This window comes from Drosophila mauritiana, chromosome 3R, assembly GCF_004382145.1.
Source record: "Drosophila mauritiana strain mau12 chromosome 3R, ASM438214v1, whole genome shotgun sequence".
In the NCBI taxonomy this organism is placed as follows: Eukaryota; Metazoa; Arthropoda; class Insecta; order Diptera; family Drosophilidae; genus Drosophila; species Drosophila mauritiana.
In genome coordinates, this window is record NC_046670.1 from 20,835,464 (window position 1) to 20,855,803 (window position 20,340).

The 20,340-nt window shown below is 46.5% G+C and overlaps 4 protein-coding genes and 1 pseudogene across 8 annotated transcripts in view; 2 read left to right on the forward strand and 3 right to left on the reverse strand.

Moving 5' to 3' along the window:
• Positions 1-1,237: 1,237 nt before the first annotated feature.
• On the reverse strand, positions 1,238-1,954 carry LOC117145347 (transcription initiation factor IIA subunit 2). The gene is made up of 2 exons (XM_033310962.1): positions 1,773-1,954; positions 1,238-1,695 (listed from the first exon to the last, which is right to left on the reverse strand). Exons 1-2 carry the CDS (start codon positions 1,842-1,844, stop codon positions 1,447-1,449), a joined length of 321 nt encoding a protein of 106 aa, XP_033166853.1. The 5' UTR covers positions 1,845-1,954; the 3' UTR covers positions 1,238-1,446.
• A 456-nt stretch (positions 1,955-2,410) lies between these two features.
• Positions 2,411-4,217, reverse strand: LOC117142212 (bromodomain-containing protein 2). The gene is made up of 2 exons (XM_033306048.1): positions 4,131-4,217; positions 2,411-4,074 (listed from the first exon to the last, which is right to left on the reverse strand). Exon 2 carries the CDS (start codon positions 4,039-4,041, stop codon positions 2,509-2,511), a length of 1,533 nt encoding a protein of 510 aa, XP_033161939.1. The 5' UTR covers positions 4,042-4,074; positions 4,131-4,217; the 3' UTR covers positions 2,411-2,508.
• A 178-nt stretch (positions 4,218-4,395) lies between these two features.
• Positions 4,396-5,388, forward strand: LOC117142213 (serine protease snake-like). Its single transcript, XM_033306049.1, has 3 exons — positions 4,396-4,477; positions 4,538-4,715; positions 4,774-5,388. The coding sequence occupies exons 1-3, from the start codon at positions 4,408-4,410 to the stop codon at positions 5,372-5,374; spliced, it is 849 nt and encodes a 282-aa protein (XP_033161940.1). The 5' UTR covers positions 4,396-4,407; the 3' UTR covers positions 5,375-5,388.
• Positions 5,389-5,444: 56 nt separating this feature from the next.
• LOC117142214 lies at positions 5,445-6,255 on the forward strand (annotated as a pseudogene).
• A 539-nt stretch (positions 6,256-6,794) lies between these two features.
• The window catches only part of LOC117142211 (mucin-5AC), a 28,143-nt gene continuing 14,597 nt past the window's right edge, over positions 6,795-20,340 (reverse strand). For 2 of the 5 annotated variants that reach the window (XM_033306043.1, XM_033306042.1), the window contains exons 5-10: positions 15,169-15,505; positions 9,449-11,814; positions 9,295-9,388; positions 8,892-9,233; positions 8,257-8,656; positions 6,795-7,567 (exon numbers count right to left, since the gene is read on the reverse strand). In XM_033306043.1, the coding sequence (XP_033161934.1) occupies positions 7,087-7,567; positions 8,257-8,656; positions 8,892-9,233; positions 9,295-9,388; positions 9,449-11,814; positions 15,169-15,505 (4,020 nt within the window). In that variant the 3' untranslated portion in view covers positions 6,795-7,086. The remainder of the gene's footprint in view (positions 7,568-8,256; positions 8,657-8,891; positions 9,234-9,294; positions 9,389-9,448; positions 11,815-15,168; positions 15,506-20,340) is intronic. The other 3 variants (XM_033306044.1, XM_033306047.1, XM_033306046.1) reach the window with 3 other exon arrangements.

Here is a 20,340-nt window from a genome sequence, read left to right on the forward strand (position 1 = left end):
AAATAATCGATATGGATATTATGGATTAATTTTAATAGCTTTTCAACGCGACTTTTACTTCCTAGAAGGCGAGAAGTATTTTTTTTAAGTGATGAAGACGCAGCAGGAGTCCAATTGGAAACATAAAAAACAAGAAGGGAAGGGGGTACAGGAATTTATTTATATTTCACAGGGCGCAGCTGAATTTGTTTCGAATTTTTCTGCTGCTGCGACGCCAACGCAAGGTTTTATTTTCAATTTTTTTTTCTTCTTTTCTCGTTGACTGCACGAAAAATCACTTTATTGATCCGCTTTCGCCGTAATTATATTCACGTTTCTGCAGTGGAAAACGGCGGAGATTAGCACGCAATATGAATGCACTTTAGATTTTTCCCTTGCCCACTTCTCGCCTCCCCAACCACCGCTAGCCCCGCTTTTCCGCTTTTCCACTTTCGTTGCGGCGCTTAGTCACTTCGCACCACACACTAGGCACTAGACTCTTGAAAATCACACTCCGTTTTGCATTTTTACCTCTCGAATGCGATTTATTCAGCAATCTGCTTGGGATAATATTTATATTGCTTTCGCACTGGCTCATCCGCACACAGAATCTAAGGGATTTTCCTGTGTTATTTTCCGATACACATAAACAAAGCTCGCGGCGTTTGGCTTTTCCGCATCTCGCGCGCGTTTTCGATTTAAAATCGCCTCGACTTCGATCGCCTGGCAGTTTCGATTCGCGGGCTTCTCTCAAAGCAAAGGCAGTGCCTGCCGTTCCTGTTTTTGTTTTGCTGTTAATTGTCAGCGATTAAACGGCGTAGACAACAACAAAAAACGATGCGTGGTTATGCGGGCGGTGGTTTTTGTTCGTTGGAGCAAGTGTGACTGCAGGTCGCGAGGCTAGCGAGCCCACTCGAAATGGCTACACCGAAAAGTGTGACTAAAAAATACCAAAATAGCATTGCACTGCTATCTAGCGGGGTCTCGAACCATTAGCTTACAGAGCTCTGTTAAGCGCTCAAACTAAATGAACTACAATTATTAGCAAATAATTTATAAATGTATATTACCATGATGTGACATGTTTTCACACGTACACATATTTTGCATTTCTTTCTATGCATAACTTCTGTTTGGTAAAGGCATTAAAGAATCCTTTTGTACCCTAAAGATTTTTGTAACGCAATTTTTTGCATATCCAATGTTTCTAAGAATTCCCTTTTTTCCCGGAATACATAACAAACATACTAGACTCGTTAAACTGTGAATTAACAGTGTATTTGTTGCAATGCCTGCTGCATCGCACGGTCGGTTTTTGTTGGCCAACCCAGCTTATCGCCTACGAATCTTACAGCTATTTGTAGTGGTTATTGTTGTGTGTTTTGTGGGGTTACATGGTGTGTTTTGTTGGGTGACATGGTGTGTTTAGTGGGGTTACATGGGGTGTTCAGATCGGGTCGGTGGTGTTCAGAACTCGCCGCTCTTGCCGTCGCAGGCCACGATCTTGACCTTGTCCACCTTGACGAACTCGTGCACTTCGCGGAACTCCACATCGTTGAGCATGAGAGTCCAGACATTGTCGCAGAAGCGGTAGGTGTTTAGTTTTCCAGCCTTGAAGGTGACGCGGGCCTTGACCCGCTGATTTAGGGCATTGTTGATGCTCTTGTCGAATTGCAGCAGAACCTTGAAAGCCAGTCCGGGCGTGATCTGGCCGTACTGCAATATGGAAGCCCGAAATTACAATGCGTTCTAATTCGCCAGCGCGAACTGCCATTTTGCGGGGCACAACTCACCTGAATTAGCTCGTCGAGGCTCTCCTGCAGGGTGTTGCCGAGCGTGGTGTTGCGGTACAGTTGATACGACATAGTTGCTGCCTTAATTCCGACGGAACTGCGTTTTTTTCTGGGACTTTTCTACGAACCTGTCAAGTCAAGCAAAAATTTTTAATGCGAAGCAACAGATTAGTGTTGGTTAGCACGTGACAGCTTGACACTTTGGAACACTTCTGCTACAGAGCTGCCAGATTGCAAGACGACTGGTCCCCTAGTTCTGCGTAGTTGCAATGCCAACCGAAAGGTGGCACCTTGGTGCTTGACTGTTTAATTTGGAATATAAGAACAAGAGAAATGCCCCGACTATAAGATACCCGTTACTCAGCTAGTGGTAATGCAATAGGGAAAATTTCATAATTTTTCTGGGATATCGATAGATATTGGGGAATAAAATGAGAAAACAATTAAAAATAGTTTAAAACTGTGGTCGTAAAAGAGGGGCGTGGCCACAGTGTTTTTGGTATACCGATAAAAATTGGCAAGATATTGATCGGAATCACTTCTTTCTGCCTTTTACATACATACTTTTCAATATATATAATATACACTATAACTCTACATGCATTATTAGTATAATTAAACTATGAGAACGTCGGTTGTTCGTAATTAGGATTTTATTTTATGCTAATAACAATTCTTTATGAATTTGCATTTACACATTTACAGAACATGTTTCCGTGCTAGAATTCTACACACGTTAATCGCTATCATAAGCTTCTTCATCCAGCGGCTCCGTTGAAAAATGTTGTTCATCCTGGGGCTCCATATTGTACACTCTCTGTTCTTGCACATACACGGACTCCGTTTTAATAATAAATGGCTTTGGAACCCATTCTTTTATGGCCTTATCAGTATTTTCTTTTTCAGTGATCACGCTTAGTGAGTCACGAAAATCTTGTTCCCTGCTGGCCACCAGTTGACGCCCCTTTTCCTTGGCCGTTGCAATTAGCTCCCTGTACTTGGGCAGCCTTTTCTCAAAGATCTCATTGGTTTTCTTCACTGAAATCTTGACCAATCCATCTTCCGGAAAGCAACGCAATGCGTTCTGGAACATCTTTCGTACAGAGCTCACGAATCCATCAAAACTCTGAAAGTTATCAGAGTCCAAGCGCTCCCGGAGTATCTTCCAATCGAGTTTCTCTTCGCGATCGTGGTCGTAGTCCGGATTCTGGGAGTACCTACGCCAGTAGTCAGCCCGGTTAAAAGCCCATGTAACCTGCTTGCGCTTTCGCTTTACCATCGACTTCAGAAGATGATCTGAGTGACTTTTTTCAATCAATCGGTCCAGGGACTTGTAACTGATGCTAATGGGTGGCTTGGGAGCCGGAGGAGGCGATGGAGCTGGAGCTTCAACTGATGCTGGGGTTGGCCAAGGCAAAGTAATGGGTTCGATTGGAGTGGACGTCAAGGGTGGTGGCAAGGCAATGGGACGATTGGAAATTGGCGCTGAGGGCGGTGGATCCATTCTTCCATTTGTCTCCCAATTATTCTTGAACATCGGATTCATTATTGATGACATTGGATGCATAGATGTCAAGGGATTCCCTAAAGAATCGGGCATAAAAGATGGAATCAAGCTGGGACCCACGAAATTTCGGAATGTAGGATCAAATGATGACACTCCCCCAGGCATCGGCGGAGGACAGAGCCAAGAGGAACTACTCGAGACCCAGTGACTAGAATAATGACTAGAAGGTCGAGGTGCTGGCAACGGAGTCGTGGCTGCATCCAATGATTCGGTAGCCTTTCTCTTGCGCTTTTCCGACTTCGGCCGTAGTTCCACCTCCGTGCTCAAATCAATGGACTGCATTCGCTTGTAGAAGGCCTCCTTCATTAGCTTGCCCTCCTGACAAACCGGTGAGCCCTCCAAATTGTACAGCAAGCAGTTATCGAATATCAGCTTAAAATCCTCCAGAGCCTCGCTCGCCTGCCAGTAGTATTTGTTGTGCAGTCGCTTTCTGATCGTAGTCAAGTCCATCGGGCGCTTGACCACCGTATGGTAGTCGGGCACACCCAGGCTCACAGTATCGACGGGATGGCGAAAGTGATACGAGTAGCGATGGCGCCATAAGTAATTCAGCACGGACTTGAGATCATCTAGGATGTTTGTACGGCGGCCAGGACGATTCGGCGGCGGAATCACCGGCGGTTGCACGATGCCATTCACCGGCTGCAGAGACGGCTCATTGCGCGGCGGAGGCTGGTTGTTGTTCGACTTCAGTTCATTCATTGCTGGTTTGTAAACTCAACCCGGAATATTAGCCTAAAGAAAAGTAGTTTTTTTTTTGACATTTAATCTGAATTATTTCAAATGCTTACTTTTTGTACAACCAAAAATTCACAGCTCCTTTCTGCTCGGAATACAGAACTTTACTGAACTTCGTTGAGTCACTCTCTACTAATACCCCTTGACACTATAGTCTATGGTGATGTGATTTACATTTGCATTACAATGCATAGACTATGTTAGTCACTGTCTCAGCACGACTTAATCGTCTTCTTGATAGATAAGATGAGCCGCTTACATGAAATCTTAATCAATAATTGATTTTAGTTTAGTTAGTTAGTTTAGCAGCTGCACAGCAGAAAATATAGAATGACGACGCGGATTTTGTCACTGACTTTTATGTGCTACATTGGGCTTGTGAAAATTTGTGACATTCACAGTGAGCTAACATTCGATAGCTAGCAATCGTCTAGTATGAGTGATAATACTCCTTTCTAAGGTGCAACTTCAGGGACTTTGGTAGTTGGTGGCACCCCTGCTCCGCCAAAAAAGTTTCCCATGGCTGCTCGGCTGGGACATCAGAGCTCTAGTGGGAATCAAACGAAGTGGTTTTGTGGTGGCACCTTGATAAGTCATCAAGTCGTTTTAACGGCTGCTCACTGCTTCTACTCAGATGTGTAAGTGCAACTTGTACAATAACGAATTAATAATAATACATTATTATATATTTTGCAGTGGTATTGTGAACATTGTGCGACTCGGAGAACTAGTTTTCAACACCGACAAGGACGATGCCGAACCGGAGGACATTAAAGTTCTTGAGCTAAAGGCTCATCCAAACTTTCGGTATCCCATTCTCTACAACGATATTGGCCTCGTTCGTTTGCGCAGACAGGTAACCTTTGGACCTTACAAGATGCCAGCCTGCCTGCCTTTGAATGGTGGAGAGCAGCTAGATGCCTTCACTGCCATCGGATGGGGTCAGAAGAAATCCTACGAATTCGAACAGTCCAAGGAGCTGAGAGAGGTGGAGTTGCAAAACTATAATCGGTCTTGTAGCGACACAACCTATCCGAACGAGGAGTGTCCCCAAGGATACAATGCCGAGACCCAATTGTGCGTTGGGTCCCCGGGGCACCAGGACACTTGTAATGGGGATTCGGGTGGTCCACTGCTAATTCCCCATGCCGCAAATGGATGCCGTTACCAAGTAATGGGTGTCACGTCCGTGGGAATCGCATGTGATACTCCAGACATTCCCAGTTTGTACACAAGGGTGCACTATTTCGGCAATTGGATAAAAGGAGAGTTGGCAAATACTGAACGCAGCCAATGAATACGATTTTCAGATTTTTTTCAGACCGGTTTTGATTTTTATAATTAAAGATGCAGTTGCAAACTTGCTTATACATTAAATGCATGCCCAGATGTTAGTCATATCTAAATCTTCGTTCGATGATCGCGTTATTTTAACGGCTGCTCACTGCTTTTACTCAGATGTGTGAGTTGAGTTTCCAGTCTTACATATAATCTGTTGCCGTATATGAGACTAATTAATGATAACCATTTTCCCCTAGCGGATCAGTAAATATAGTGCGCCTGGGCGATCTAGTTTTCGGCAGCGACACGGGCGATCTAGACACGGACGATGCCCAGCCGGAGGACTTTGAAGTTCCCGAAACGAAAGCACATCCGGATTTTGGGTACCCGGCTCTCTACAACGATATTGGGCTAGTTCGTTTGAGTGGTGAAATAAGATACAACCGATACATGATGCCTGCATGCCTGCATGCCTACCTTTGAGTAATGGAGACATGTCTGACTACTTCACGGCCATCGGATGGGGTCAGAAGGCATTCTCAGTGTTTGATCAGTCCAGGGAGCTGTGAAAGGTAGTCCTTCGAAACTATGGCAGCTCATGTGTCAGTTCGTTGGATGCAAACGAGGATCTGCCGGAAGGCTATAAGGCGGAGTCCCAGCTGTGTGTTGGATCTCCGGACCATAAGGACACATGCAATGGTGACTCGGGGGGTCCTCTGCTGATTCTTCACTGCGGGGACGGATGCCAGTATCAAGTCATGGGAATCACTTCAGTGGGAATCGCGTGTGGAACTCCGAACATTCCCAGTTTGTATACAAGGGTGTATTTCTTTAGAGATTGGATCAATGGGGTATTGCTGTGCATTGAGCCATGAAACAAAGACTTCTTTTGTTTTTTACTTTTTATTTGCTCCGTGTGGTTTCGCTAAGTGTGATTTCATTTTTGTTTTACAATTATAATTTTACAATAGTTTCAACTAAATAAATAATAACAATTTATAAATATAATTTTTCTCAACCCTTCCTAATTTTCTCATGATTTTTATCTTTTTGTGTTTGACATAAATAATTTGTTCTTCTAGAGTTTAAAAAACAATTTGTGCAATCACAATAAATGAAAATCAGTAGCTGTTTTTGATTTGATATCATTTGCCTGACAAGGCAAATTTAATTGTTGTTTGTGGATGTTCTTTAAACTTAGTGGCTAAGTATCAGCTTAGGTTACCTATTTATACAAATAATCGGTAGGTCTATAAATTGCAACGAAAACAAAACGTATAAAAACCAAGGATCTATATGCAATAAATAAATACTTAATACGAAACATCTTGGTAGCTTGGGGTGCTTACTATATACAAAACAACGCAAATTTGCGCCGAGGCGCTGTCTATGAAGCCAAAAACCTATCGCTAATTGTTAGAACTGCTCTTTGTAACTTGATTTTCATTAACATCATCTTGCTGTTTTATTGTCTATTTCGAAAGTGTGGCGCGCGCCGCCCAGCGACGCAACTAAGCGGGGAGTCTGTCAAAGAATACAAAACAACAAACTCCAAAGCTGAGGCCTGACACCTAACACTAAACTCTATACTCGTATCGTCACATATGTATGGATAGCTCTATATGTATGGCCTGGCGGTATGTATCCTCCTGCTGCCCACTACTTATGCCCGATAACGAGGGTGTAGCTGGCTGTGCTCACTGTCGACGACAACGTCGACAGCGCTGGTCATTTGGCCAGCTTCACGATCTCGGAACGGGCCGGAGTGGTCGCTGTCCCGGTTCCAGTTGAAGCTGCTGCAGCTCCAGCTGCTGCTATCGTCCCAATGTTGCCCGTGCCCGTTGTGGCCACCGGTGGAGCCGGAGCAATGCGTATGGGTTTGGCTCGCTGCTGATTGAAGAGGCCACTCAATGTGGCCGCCGTGCTGGTGGTCAGCACCATGCTGGCCCCACTTGTGTTGGCCTGGCGCTTGCTCCGCGCGAGTCCATTTATTTTGTTGTTCGTTGAAGAGGGCGACTGCTGCTGCTGCTGCTGCTGCTGATACTGCTGTTGTCCGCCAATTACAGCTGGTCCTGCTGATGCGGGAACAGCAGCGATGGTTGCTGATGACGAGGATGTGGCTGCGGGTGTCGAGGAGGCTGAAATGTTATCCAACTCAGTCATTGCTTCTTGTATGGCCCGCTCGAGCTGCGAGTTCAGTTTGCGGCTCCTTTGTGGTCGCATGGTGAGTGTGTATATGTGGTTGAGTTTTTGGTTGGTTTCAGGTTGGGTTCGGATTTGGGTTTTTCATTTTCGAGTGGGATTGTTGTTGGTCATGATGATGATGATGATTATGCATACACACACAGAGTTATACACGTTGGGGTTGGCAGGGCATGGTTTAATTTTTGGATTTGGTTCAGCGCATTTAAAAAAAAGAAACAAGAATATTAATTAGCAAATTAAAAGTCAAATTGTAAACAATGATTAAACTAATTAATAATGCATTTAAATGCCGATTTATCGCTTAATTGCACAGTTAATAATATAAAGTGTCCAATTTTCTAAATATAGCTACGGTTGTAAGGCTGCATAAATAAACTAATAAGTTATCTAAAAGAAATGAAAATATTTTGTATACAAAAATAAACAAATTAAATTGCAACGTTTGCTTTCATACAATATGCAAGAATAAACTACAAAGTTAAGATAAATACGCATTACTTAAAGATAGGAAAATTCTATAAATTTAAATTCAACATATTTTCAAAATCGTACAAAAACTAACTACGGGGCTGGTCTGAAATTCACTTAAAGCCGAAGATTTCTTGAAATGCTGCCTATTTTAAATATGAACTTGAATAAATAACTGCCCCTCCTGATCTCTCCCAGAAATTCCCACCCTTAGTCGATGCTCACTTTCTCGTATCCTTCTGGGCCTTGTGATGTGCTTCCAGACCCTCGGAGAGACTCTGCAATGAGTTGACCGGAATCAGCTCGGAGGTCGAACGACCGCCGCCGCCGAACCACTGAACCCAGACGTGGTCGAACTGCTGCGACGGCGTGCACACTCCGTCTGGCATCTTGACGATCTTTCCGGGCCAGGCGGGATGGCCCCGAGCCGGACCCCATATCAGTTCCCCAATGGCAAAGGATCGTGGTGGCAGCGGGAAACTTCTATCGGACGCCGAGGGCGCCGCACGCGGTGCCCCTCGTTGCGGGCGGCGCGAACGTTTCGTGGGCGTCCTGACCGACGTCTTCTCGACCGTTGTTTGAGCGATTGGAACTGATGAAAGCAGCTGCGTTGTCGTGGGCGACTCTACGAAAGGCACACACACACACTCATAGAAACTAGGACTACGAATTTGGTTACTCGGGGGCAATGGTGATCCCAGCACCCAGCGAAGTACAGACGAAGGGTAGAGATTATAAACTAAACAAAGGTGCAGGTGCTGTAGGTGGTGCAGGCGATCATGCAGTAGCCAAATGGGTGGTGTTGTGTTGGTGGGTTAGCGTGTGGATGCAATTAGTGCTGGTCAGCGATGGGGCCTTACCCTGGTAGTCAAAGTTAACTACTTTGTGGCTATGAAGGAAGGTGTTTGGATGGTTGTTGGAGATGTTTGGAGTGTGGTGGTGCACGGCCTGCTGGCGGTGCATAAGCTGGCGTTGACCAGCCAGAGCAGTTGTGGTTAGTGGTACCGACGATGACGATGTTATAGACATGGATGCAGATGTGGAGTTTGTGTTAGATGTCGCCAGGCGCATACCTTGTCCCTGCATCAGGCTAATTCCATTCTCCGCCGACGTCTGTGAGGTGATGTGGATGCGTCTGATCTTTGGCTCCGAGTGCTTGTAGATCCCACTGGGCTGGGTAAACACATTGTTCTTACAAATGCCTAGTTGTTAAACAGAATTTGTTAATATTAAGAGGGTTCTTATTGAAGAAGATGCACTTACTCCTCTCACAGTCCGTTGAAGAGGGCGACTGCCGGCTCTCAGTACTTTGGGGAGAGACAGCTGCATCCGGCTCCGAACTGGATACACATTGTACCTACCAAAGTAAAAGTGTTTAGAACAAATCAAGAAGAGAAACATTTTCACAAAAACTTACCATATCGCTACCACTGCTGCGATGGCTGGAAGGTCGCTCCGGACTTCGTGGACTACAGGTAGTTGTGTCCGGCGGACTGGCGGCCGTTCCCTGGCGACTCATCACCGTCTCTGTCATGTAGGTGGCCTGTGCTGGCTGCAAACTGATCTGCGTGGGCTGCGGGGCTGGCTGTTGTTGGATCTGTATAGTTGTTGTCGTGGGACTAGCCTGCACAAAGGATGCACCTCCCTGCTGACCGGTTGGCATGACCAGACCCATGGGCGTGGAGTAGATCTGACCGATGGGACTCAACTGGCCATTGGCACCCACTAAGTACTGTTGGCCTCCGGCACTCGGGGAAATGAAAGAGGGCTTGTTCTGTGGGGATGGCGTTCTCAACATCACGGGACCCTGCGGGGTCATCAAGCTTGTTGCGGGCATATTCTGGATTTGTAACAGTGTGGCATCTGGTCCCATTACCAACCCGGCGGGCATGAGAAGCTGCTGTCCAATGAGATTAACCTGTTGCAAGATTTGCCCGTTCTGGAGCAGAAGCTGCTGCGTCTGTGGTTGCTGAGGAGGATTAGGTTTGTTTACCACAATTCCCTGAATGCTAGGACTCAATTGGAATTGTTGCTGGAATTGAGGAGCAGCAGCCGCCGCTGCAGCTGCCTGCTGGTGAAGCAGAGTGCCTGGTGCCTGGCTTGGGATGCTGGGCGAGATCTGAGGCGAAATGATTTTGGCGGGCGATCCACTTGGCGGCGGTGTATGGCATACAGAACTTTTTCGCTTCCGCGCTCTCCTCTTGGTGTCCGGCGAGCTGATGATAAGTGTTTGCGCCGGAGGCGGTTGCGGCATCGCCAGGATCTGTTCTGCCTGCTGTGGCGACTGCGTTTGCGGCTGCTGCTGGACGATGTAACCTCCATTGGGCAGTGTGTTGAGCAGCACCGTCTGCGGCTGGTTTCCTGCTCCTCCCGAAGTCGCCTGATTAATCTGTCCAGCCTGCGAGGTGATGATCTGGTGGTGCAGCAACTTGGCTCCACCGGAGTTTAGGATCACAGTGCTGCTGCTACTGCTGGAGCTTGCCGCCGCCACCGGAGAGGGCTGGCTGACGATATAACCACCACCCGGTTGAGGATGCAATTCCGCCGGCTGCTGCTGCTGGATGATGACACCTTGTCCGGGCTGACCTGGGCGATGATGTTGCGTTGTCTGCTTGCTGGGCGTCGGTATGACCAGTAGTTGTCCCGAAGAAGTCATTATCAATTGTCCACCACCACCTGCTCCATTCATGGCATTCGCCATGGATTGCAACTGCGCCACAGTGGGATTCGAGCTGGTTAACGTGGTGGCCACAGGCCGCCCTGTAATCGTACTCGTTCCCGCCGTGGACGTCACTATGCTCCTGGTCATCGTGGCCATCGCAGCACTGCTGCTAGCCACTGGCAATCGTTGACCGGGAATGATCTGAGCCTGCTGCTGACGCATGACACGTACATGGGCGGGCACGGTGACGGGCGCTTGAGCGGAAAGATTGGCCTGGAGATGCGGGCGCATCTGCAGCAACTGCGGCTGCATTGGGACTTGTGTTTGGGGTTTGGGTGAAGCTGAAGGCGTGCTCTTTGCAGAGTCAACCGAATCCGTGGGCGACGACAGACTCTGCCGCGGACTCTCGAGACTGGTGGATATGGCTCCCACCTGCTCGGGTCGCTTCTCTAGCGTCTCGGCTGCACTACTCGATACTGGAGACTCCTGTGGAGGTGGCACCAGCGTTACGCAAGTGACCTGTGGTTTCTGAGGTCGTGCAAAGGCGGCAGCATCCACTTGCAGTGCTCGTGTTCCATTTGTTGGTTGGGAATTGGTGGCAGGTGCTGGATCCGTTTCCCATTTTCCAAAGAGCGACAGACGACGGATCTTTTGACGCTGCATCTGCTGCTGCTGCTGTTGCTGCTGCGAGCTGTGAACAATGGGTTCCTGTGGCAGAGCTCTCGCAGTGGAAGTTCCAGCCGCCGTTTTCGTTGCCTCCAAACCGACTCCAAGGCTGTTATGCAACAGTGCTGTTTGCTGTTGCAGATAGCCAGCAGGATCGTCCTTAAAGTTTGGATGTTGCTGTAGCTGCTGCTGCTGTTGGATGACTGTGTTGGCTCCACCAACAGCCAAGGGCGGCGTGGATGGTGGCCCAAGAACGGTGGCGGGTTGCTTTATCACATGGCCCCCAGTTGGACGCTTGGGATGGCCGCCAACTGGAATTCCGCCTAATGCTAATGCTTGACTAGTTGGCATCGCATTCGGATGCTGAGGCGGGGGCGTTGGAGCTGGCGTGGGCGTGGTCGCCGTCCGGTTTGTGGCAGGTAATTTGTTATTGCCGTATTTGTGGCAATCAGCGTCTGTAAATGGAGCAACAAATTGAAAAGGCAAAGTCAGTGAAAGGTCAAGATATCCTTGGTTTGTATATGCAAAGCGCGTCGTGTCCTTAAAGTGCCCGCAACGTGTTCACCCGCCCAGGCGAAACACCACCCACAAAAGGTCCTCTAAACTGCGAGTTTGCTGGTGGGGCAAGTGGGGGCTTCAGTGGAATCCCCAAATCAGAACACACAAACGTGCGGCAAGTGCCTCAAACGAAAAATTGGCTTCGGTGGGGCATCATCAGTGGCTGCTTCTTTTTTTACCAAGCGAAAGCATATAATGGCAGACTTATAATTAAAAAGCTTTACCCAAAAAAAAAAGTATGCATCCCTTAAAAAATAAAAAAATAAATACGCACAATGCGAAAAAGCTGGCCACAGGGAATTTAAATTCATTTACCCAGGGCAAAGATTCGCAAATACTTGCCACACCCACACAGACCGCAGTCTGACCAACTTTTGCACCACCACCAAAGCGCCACCTTCTGGTGATATCCCCCCCCCCCATTATCTGCGATGGCTCGCGAAATTTTCTAAATCGTGGAAAAGTTTTGCTTTGTGTGGGGTTTTTAATGCGACGCTGATTGGACTTTCCACCCGCCTGGAGGATTGCAAGAGTCTGCTTCAGTACAAATGGTGGGGCTGTTGTGGTGGTGGTGCAAATGTTACGTGGGCGTGGTTGGTAGGCGGTACGCAGTGGACGCGCTCGGTTAAACTTTTGCCATCAAGTCCCTTTTGTTTCAATTAACCTTTTCATTTTAAAGTTTTTAACAATGTTTGCCAAATGTTTGCCCAACTGCTGAGCTGTGTCCCTTGTCCATCTCTCCCCAGCCACGCCTACTTCATCTCCATCTCCAACGCCACGAATTCATGAATGAATGTGCGAGTTGTGAGCTGAGAGAACCCTTTTTCCCCAAATTGGCAACAGTTTTGCAGTTGTTTTCCTTTTTCCTTGCACTCGGCGGGCAAATATCTCAAATGGAAATCAAATTGCTTTGAATTGCTGGAAGAAAAACCCTTTCAAAAACTCCGCCAGCCTGCGGCAGTTGCAGATATGAGGGACCAGGTCGGAATGCAGGAAAGTGCGGATGCGGATGCTGAATTGGTGCGGTGTCAATAGAATAAAAGTTTTTGCAAGTGCTTCCCGGATGATTGCAGAGTGAATCCAATACAAATACGGCACGAATAATTCATACCCTAGCACAACTTTGGGAAAAGTATACATATTGTACTAAAAGTTAAGCATTCAACTATTCAGTTGTAAAAAAAAATAAACATTAAAACAAATATCTCATCATAAATACCACATTTTGCTTCCAACAGATATGCTCCACCTAAAAATCCATTATTCCTCAATGCAAAATTCTATTTCCAGTGGGTAAAGTTTTGTATATCTTGCTAATTGGCTTCCTGAGTCACTGAAATCAACGCTGAACTTTTGCCGTTTTCCACATTTTGTGTCACCTTCAAGAAGCTGTGGCTGTGTATATATCCGAAACCCCTAGCCAGTCGATTCACCCGTCGAAATCCCACTCCAAATGCGAGCTGTCCAAAACGCTCTCGGCGTTCTCAAGTGTAAATGTTTCCCAGCAGTTGGGGGTCTTTAATAAACATAACATTTATTTATCATGCTGCTCTGTCCGACTTAAAGCGCCTGCAGCTGTTGGCCGGGAAAATCTAGAGGATGGTGGGTTTTGGGGAAAGACAAGTGAATTGTGGGTGGCATGTGTCTTTGACTAACGCTCTGGTTTTTGTTTGGTGCGCGTTAACTTCCTTTGACTGGTCACACAAAAGACAAAATCAAAACAAGCTGAAGTTTTGGAGCCGGTGGAGAATCTGGCAAGGAGGAGACAACAAACAGACGACAAACGGGTGGAAAGCATCCGAAATGCACTTCCTGCCAATGCTCAAACAAACCCATCCCGCCTCATCCCATCATCAACATCCCATCCGCGTCCCGAAACCACCTATATACTGTGCTGTTTTAAGCTTGTTGAACTCGTAGCTTTCGCTGAGCTTGTTTGCTCGCTCGCTCGCCTTGCGATTTTATCCTTTTATTTCCTTGAACTCCCCAGTCCTCGCTATCCTGGTGTATATCCATCTGTATCTGCCACCCTTCCGCTACAGTTCCCCTCCCGCTGCAGTGTGTGCAGTTTCACTTTATCATTGTCTAGGCATCGTTTTTCACTTGGCAGCAGCCACAGTCAACATCGAGCACCTTTTCCACTGCAACTGTTTGCACAATCACACACGTACATACATACGTAGTACATGCACGTACGCTAACAGGTGAGGTCAAATTACTAGCAGTGCCAAATTTGATTTTGATTAGGTACCTTTCAAGTTTAATTAGTAGATGGTGATAAATAGAAAAACGAAAATTAAGAAAATAATAAAAACCTTTTGGGGATAAACTATCGACCAAAACTTAATGAACAAATGAATAGAAGGCAGCAAGCTACTTACTCCTTACTTCTTAACTGTATTTAACTGCACAGCTTAGTTGGAAGAACTGACACCAAGACACCAAATCCTTAAGTTTTTCCTAAATCTGGAATCCTTTAAGGACATTCAGCTGACCCCAACTGTGTGTGTGTGTGCACAAATGCGATGGGGTGTGTGCCTGTGTGCTGGGCGATTGTGTGTTTGTGTGCAGTTCCTGCTGTGCTCCATTTTGCTTTGCTTAGGATTTTCCTTGGCCCAGCCTGCACTTTTCGCACGTATCTACACTAGTTTTCCTTTTGCCCTGACCTCACCTCCGGCTATATCCTGTCCCTCCCCCCTCCTCTTCTGCACCCTCCTCTGCATCCGTTCGTCGTCTTCGTCTTGCTCGTCGCTGTCGTCGTTTTTCTACACTTTTCCCCCAGCCTTTCCCTTCTATTTTTGCAGTTGCGCAAAAATGCAGCCATCACATTTTTCCATAGCATACTTTTGAGCGCAGCAAATGTTCACCCGCAGGGGCGCTTTGACAGCCAGGGTTGCCGTGGCGCCGATAAAACAGGAAAACGTCCGTCACTCCCAGAGCTTACAAATGAAATGAAATGGCGAATTATTAAAAAGGCATTTGCTTTGTTTGGCAAATGAAGGCGTTTGACTCATTACGTTGATTACTTGCAAATGCTCATACATAATCCAAACGATTTAGTTGAGCTCTTTGATAACTATTCAAGGTAATGCTTACCATTAATTTGTTATCATAAACAATGACTTTACTTGTGTGTGCAGTTATTCAGTATTTACACAACCCTAACTAAAGAGATGCCATAATATGGCTTCTGCTTATCCCCGATTCTAAGGATATTGGGATATTGATCCCACACTTCAATTACCACTCACCTTTGTTGGCCATTTCATGTGTGGTGGTTGTTGCCGCCTGGGCTGGTGATGTTGCTGCTGTTGGTGTCGCCATCGTCGCCGTTCTCGCTGTCGATGTCATCAGCGTGGAGAACACATCGCTGACAGCTGCTGGCCCAGATACGGATACGGCTACGGCTACAGATACATCTTTGACAGCCTGTTGTGGCTGCTGCTGATGCTGTAGATGTTGCTGTTGCTGCTGCTGCTGCTGTGGCAGCTGAAGCTGCTGAGATTCAAGAAATCGCCGCTGGTGCAGGCAAGGTGTTGGCGTCACCGTTGACGCCTCCGTTGGCAACTTGAGCGGCTGGTTGGGCACCTGCAATTAGCATAAGGCAACAAATTGGCATAATTAGTGTAAATGCTATGCAACAATCAAATTAGGCGCCGCCACTCGACAGAATCGTCGATAACGACGACCGCAGAACACCCATAAAACCCCACAATCCACAAACCACCACAAACGGCGACCACGCTGGCTGTCAGATATGAAATCGAAAATATAATCAGCGCGCTTGGAATGCCAAACGGCGCGTGTAAAGGTCCACTCTAAACACACATTATCGCAAATGCAATGCATATATACACACACACACATGTATTCGTGTTGGTTGTGCGCTATTAATTTGCATGGGAAACGTGAGTGGCATTCGTTAAAAATTAGATAAGCGCCCAAGGCGCCGTTTGTCACTAACTTTTCTATACCCTTTAATTAGGCGGCGTAGATGAGATACACTTTTGAAATGCCCTTGATGTGTCTAGAACCCTTAAATAGCAGCATATGTCAAGTCAATTAAGCGGGTTTTAATAATTAAATATCTATTTTAATCACATTTCAACAGATTTTTATGCTTGACAGCACACCCATTTAATCAGCTGTAGGAAATCAAATTTCGGTCGCATTATTCAAATGATTTCCACAAAATTTCCATTTCCCTTTCTGTGCAAATTGATGGGATGAGTGAAAACATTGGGTTGATTACTTAGGAATACGAACGACGACCTTGGCCCAAGGCTTAGGCACCCGTCCAATTAGCATTTCGTAAATGAATATCCAACGAAGCCCCGGCCGAGTACACATGTAATCCAATCAAATGCATCGCATTCATCATTATCGAGTTGAGCAGATCAAAAGACTGGCAAAAGTTGCCATGGCGACCGCATCGTGGTGGTGCCCACCTCCTTTTTAGCAGCAGGTGCGCTTGGAATTTATGCAAATGAATCGCCGGCAAAGGTTTCGATTTGCAGGTCTCCCCCGCCGACAACGGACTCATCCTCCGTCGCCTTTATGAACCATGACGATGATGGCCATGCGGACGATGAGGCGGGCAAAGAGGGGAACGGATTTTCTGATGATGATGGACGACCCTTTTGGGACCGTGCACTTTCTGCCATTTCAATCAGTGGATGGCAATTGCTTCATTGGCCAGCCAAGCGCTGGAAACGTGTCGCAACCATTTTGGGTCAGCAATTTGTACAAAACACTCGGAACGGACCTTTTAGGATCCGCCACTGACCGGGCCCGCTTTAAGTGAACATTCCACAGGCCAAAGTTGGTTATTAAACATTAAAATGTCTCACTGCCCCGCCGGCTCATCCGCTCCCTGGCTTTTTATAGCATTGACCGACAGACCGAGAAGAAGGAGCAATTGGAGAAGGCAATAAAGTGGCCCAAGTAACCTGACGACGATGGCAACGGCGGAATGGTGGTATGTATTCTGTAAGTTCAAGTGCTGAAATTAAACGAATCATTGGCAAATAAGCGGGGGATAATGAAACGTGAAACTGGTGGCCATCTTTGGGGGTAATTGCTTGATAGCTGCGCAAGATTTAGTAGCCTGAAAGTTTCCTTTAAAGTTGGCGCGCACGTAGTGTAAATAAAAGCGAAACTTAATCAATTCAATATGCCAAAATCAATTTATTCATGCTACAAGCACGATCCAAGTTTATTAATTGACCACGCCCCAGCCAGTCGAAATAAATCCATTAGAGGACATCAAACCCATTCCAGATTCCCCTGAAATGTCTGGGCTGCTGTGGCTGCTGCTGCTGCTTTTGCCACAAAGGCAACTTCAAGTGCTGTTTTGTTGCAGCTTTGCTTGCCACTTAGTCAAAAGGCAGTCGGCGCCCGCCTTGCCGCAGAAAGCAAACATAATTTCAACTTTTGAAATGCAATAAAACCGCAGCTCATCCCCCCGGACAACCCGAGCTCATCCGCTCTTCCACTCTTGGCATAGAGAAAGCAAACAAACAAACAAACAAATGGATGGATGTAGAACATTTTGCAATTGCCAACTGGGTCGTCGTCATCGTCTGCCACCAGGATGGCCACCATCCAGTGAAATCTGCCCCTTCTATCCGTGTCTGTCTGCCTGGGCAAATTATGTACACATAATAAAATGGTAAAAACAAAAAATTACGAAAATGCAACTGCAATCAAACGTTGCCTGGCAACCGTAGGATCCCCCAACTTTTATCTTTTTTTTGTCGCTCCCAACGCAGGAAATTCAATGCGAGTTGCAAACATAATATCCAAATTTAATTGGCATTTAATGGAAAAATAATTAAGCAATAGCTGTGCTGATGCTGCTGCTGCTGCTTCTGTTGTCGACAGCTTGCAACATTGCAACAGAAGTATGATAAACGACTGAAAGATTACTCGTTAAATGCAATTAGTCAATATATTCCAATATTTTATTAAAAAGTGCTCTTAACATCGGTAGCTAGAGAAACTAGACTTCTTCGTTAGATTAGTTGTGTTTTTAACAACAAATTGTTTATATTATCTAATGAGAAACGTGACGAGAGTCAATAAAATTGTTACCTGCCGCTTGAACGTAAATTATACTAAATGCAAGCAATTCTATTTAGTTGGTAAATAACTTGTCTGTTTTATTTTCCCCATAAAAGCGTCTGGAGATTATACGGTTAGGTAATAAGTTGTATGTTTAAGTACTTATTAGTATGAATAATGCAATAGGTAGTTTGTTTGCTTTTAAAAATCCCAAGAATAATAGTATGTGAAAAGTAATTTATCATTCCTAATTAAAGATCATCCCATTTGAGGTCCTTAATATGGTATGGCACCAAACATTTATCTCCATCTCTTGACCTGTCACTGAAATGTCCTCGAAAAGCCCTAATTCATTTGGCAACTGTGCCACAAACCGAGCATATCCCATTGGCCCAGCATAATGGCCACCAAAATGGTTATTAGCAGGAGCAGCACCAAATCCAGCCAAGCGTTGAGGCGACGCGTTGACACTCCACTCCATCCTATCCACTCCACTCCACTTCACTCCACACACCACGCCGCCAATTCACAAAGCGTGCGGCTAATGAATACAGGGCATTACATACATGAGCGGAGCCATACGGATACATAATTGAAAATACGTACAGAGATATATATATTTGCATTATTTACATAAACCGAAAAGTGTCCAATCCATGCAGGGAAACATGCATTTTACATTTTTGACGTATTAACTGGGCTTATTCCTCGCCGAGTGGGAATACGGGGGGCGTGTGTGCGACACGCAACAAAATGCCAAACGAAAATGCCAGCGAAATACCAACAAACATTGCACTTTTGCATGCATAATTGTGAAAATTAAAACGAACCGTGTGTGTGTGCCAGACAGCCGAAGCGATTTGGGGCGGTTCCAGGCGGCGGCAGGTGGTTTGCTGCCAGAACCCCGGAAGGGGGTGGTTTTAGCCCAGTGGGTGTCGTCGTTGTGTCCAGCCAGAGCCGGCTTGGCTTGGCCAATATGCAAACGAGCTGGGCGAGACTTATGCTGGTGGCGGCCAAGTAGGAGACGCCACAGGAGCTGGAGGGGGAGGAGGAGGAGGAGAAGGGCAGGTGCAGGTGCGAAGCATGCACAGGTGCAACGTCGGTGTTGGTTTTCATTAACGTCATAATGACTGTCGAGCGGCAGCCGGCCGACAGCTTTAATCCTTTGTGAGGGGGTGGCTCGGACTCGACTTGTCCGATACCATGCTATCCCAGCTCTCGGGGATCCCAGCTCGGACATGGACATGGCCATGGCCACGGACCTCCTTCGGGCAATTGTGCGCGCACTCACAACAGGAACTTGCGGCGCTGCCGGATATGAGTAATCGCTCAGTCACGTCGCCTGCGTCCAGTCCTGCACTGCAAAAGTCCTGCAGGACTGCAGCAAGATTTTCCTGTCAGCCCCGACGGCCCTACTCCATGCCGTACCATTCCATTCCATTCCATACCATCTCATCCCCGCAGGACAGCTACAACCGAGGGCAGTGCATGACGTAACCCACAACGGAAATCGCTCAACGGTCGCCGGGCGCGCGTGCAATTCTCTGGTTAATGCTCGATTCTCTGGTTAGTTTCTGGGAATGGGTTGGTGCCTCTATCCAGGGCAAATGCACGAACGGACAGCCAGCAGGATGCACATTTAAACTAAATTGAAAAGCAGAAGAAGCCTTGCCAGTGCGCACAAAATGTATAAATTTCACTGCATCACGTTGGCAGGACGCGTTTAAAGCGGAAATTAAATCAAATCGAGGCGACACGGCACTTAAGTGTGCACGAAACACACATTTTCAACACTAAATAACTGCACTTTTACCTTTAAAGTGAATATTTTAATATTTAGATTATTCCTGGCACCTTTTAGTCGCCTGAGAGAAAGTAAAATGTCGAAAAATACTATAAAGGAAGTGGTCAATATTTCCTCTATTGAATTCCAATTTAAGTATCCAACCTGCTGTGGAAACCCGCAAACTGCTCTGCGGCATTGATATCGATTTATAAGAAATCTTTTTTCGGGCCAGTTAAAGGATTAAATTGGCAACTCAATTTACTCCGCTCGTGAGATGGACGACAACTTTTCCCAGTCCAGCGTGCCTCGTTCAATTGAGCTGTGGTCCAAAAACTTTTTGCCAGTCCACCTGGATGTATCTGCACTTCAGTTCGCTCGGTGAACCACTCTTCGGCGGTTCGGTGAAGCAAAGCTCTCGACCTGTCTGCCTGCCATCCACGGCTGGGTCCTGCTGTTGCACCCGGGAACCTGTCCTGGCGGCAATGCCACGCTGTCTGCTCACGGCGCGTACAACATTTAATTTGGACTAATGAAGTTTCTATAAAAACGCCCGGGCCAAGTGAACGGGGCGAGA

Bases quoted from the DNA above. Each gene is read 5' to 3' on its own strand.
- LOC117142213 (XM_033306049.1), top strand. From the start codon at position 4,408: ATGACGACGCGGATTTTGTCACTGACTTTTATGTGCTACATTGGGCTT. The intron at 4,478-4,537 runs GTGAGCTAACAT...CTCCTTTCTAAG, and splicing joins GAAAATTTGTGACATTCACA to GTGCAACTTCAGGGACTTTG. The intron at 4,716-4,773 runs GTAAGTGCAACT...TATATTTTGCAG, and splicing joins CACTGCTTCTACTCAGATGT to TGGTATTGTGAACATTGTGC.
- LOC117142212 (XM_033306048.1), bottom strand. From the start codon at position 4,041: ATGAATGAACTGAAGTCGAACAACAACCAGCCTCCGCCGCGCAATGAG.
- LOC117145347 (XM_033310962.1), bottom strand. From the start codon at position 1,844: ATGTCGTATCAACTGTACCGCAACACCACGCTCGGCAACACCCTGCAG. The intron at 1,696-1,772 runs GTGAGTTGTGCC...TCCATATTGCAG, and splicing joins GCCTCGACGAGCTAATTCAG to TACGGCCAGATCACGCCCGG.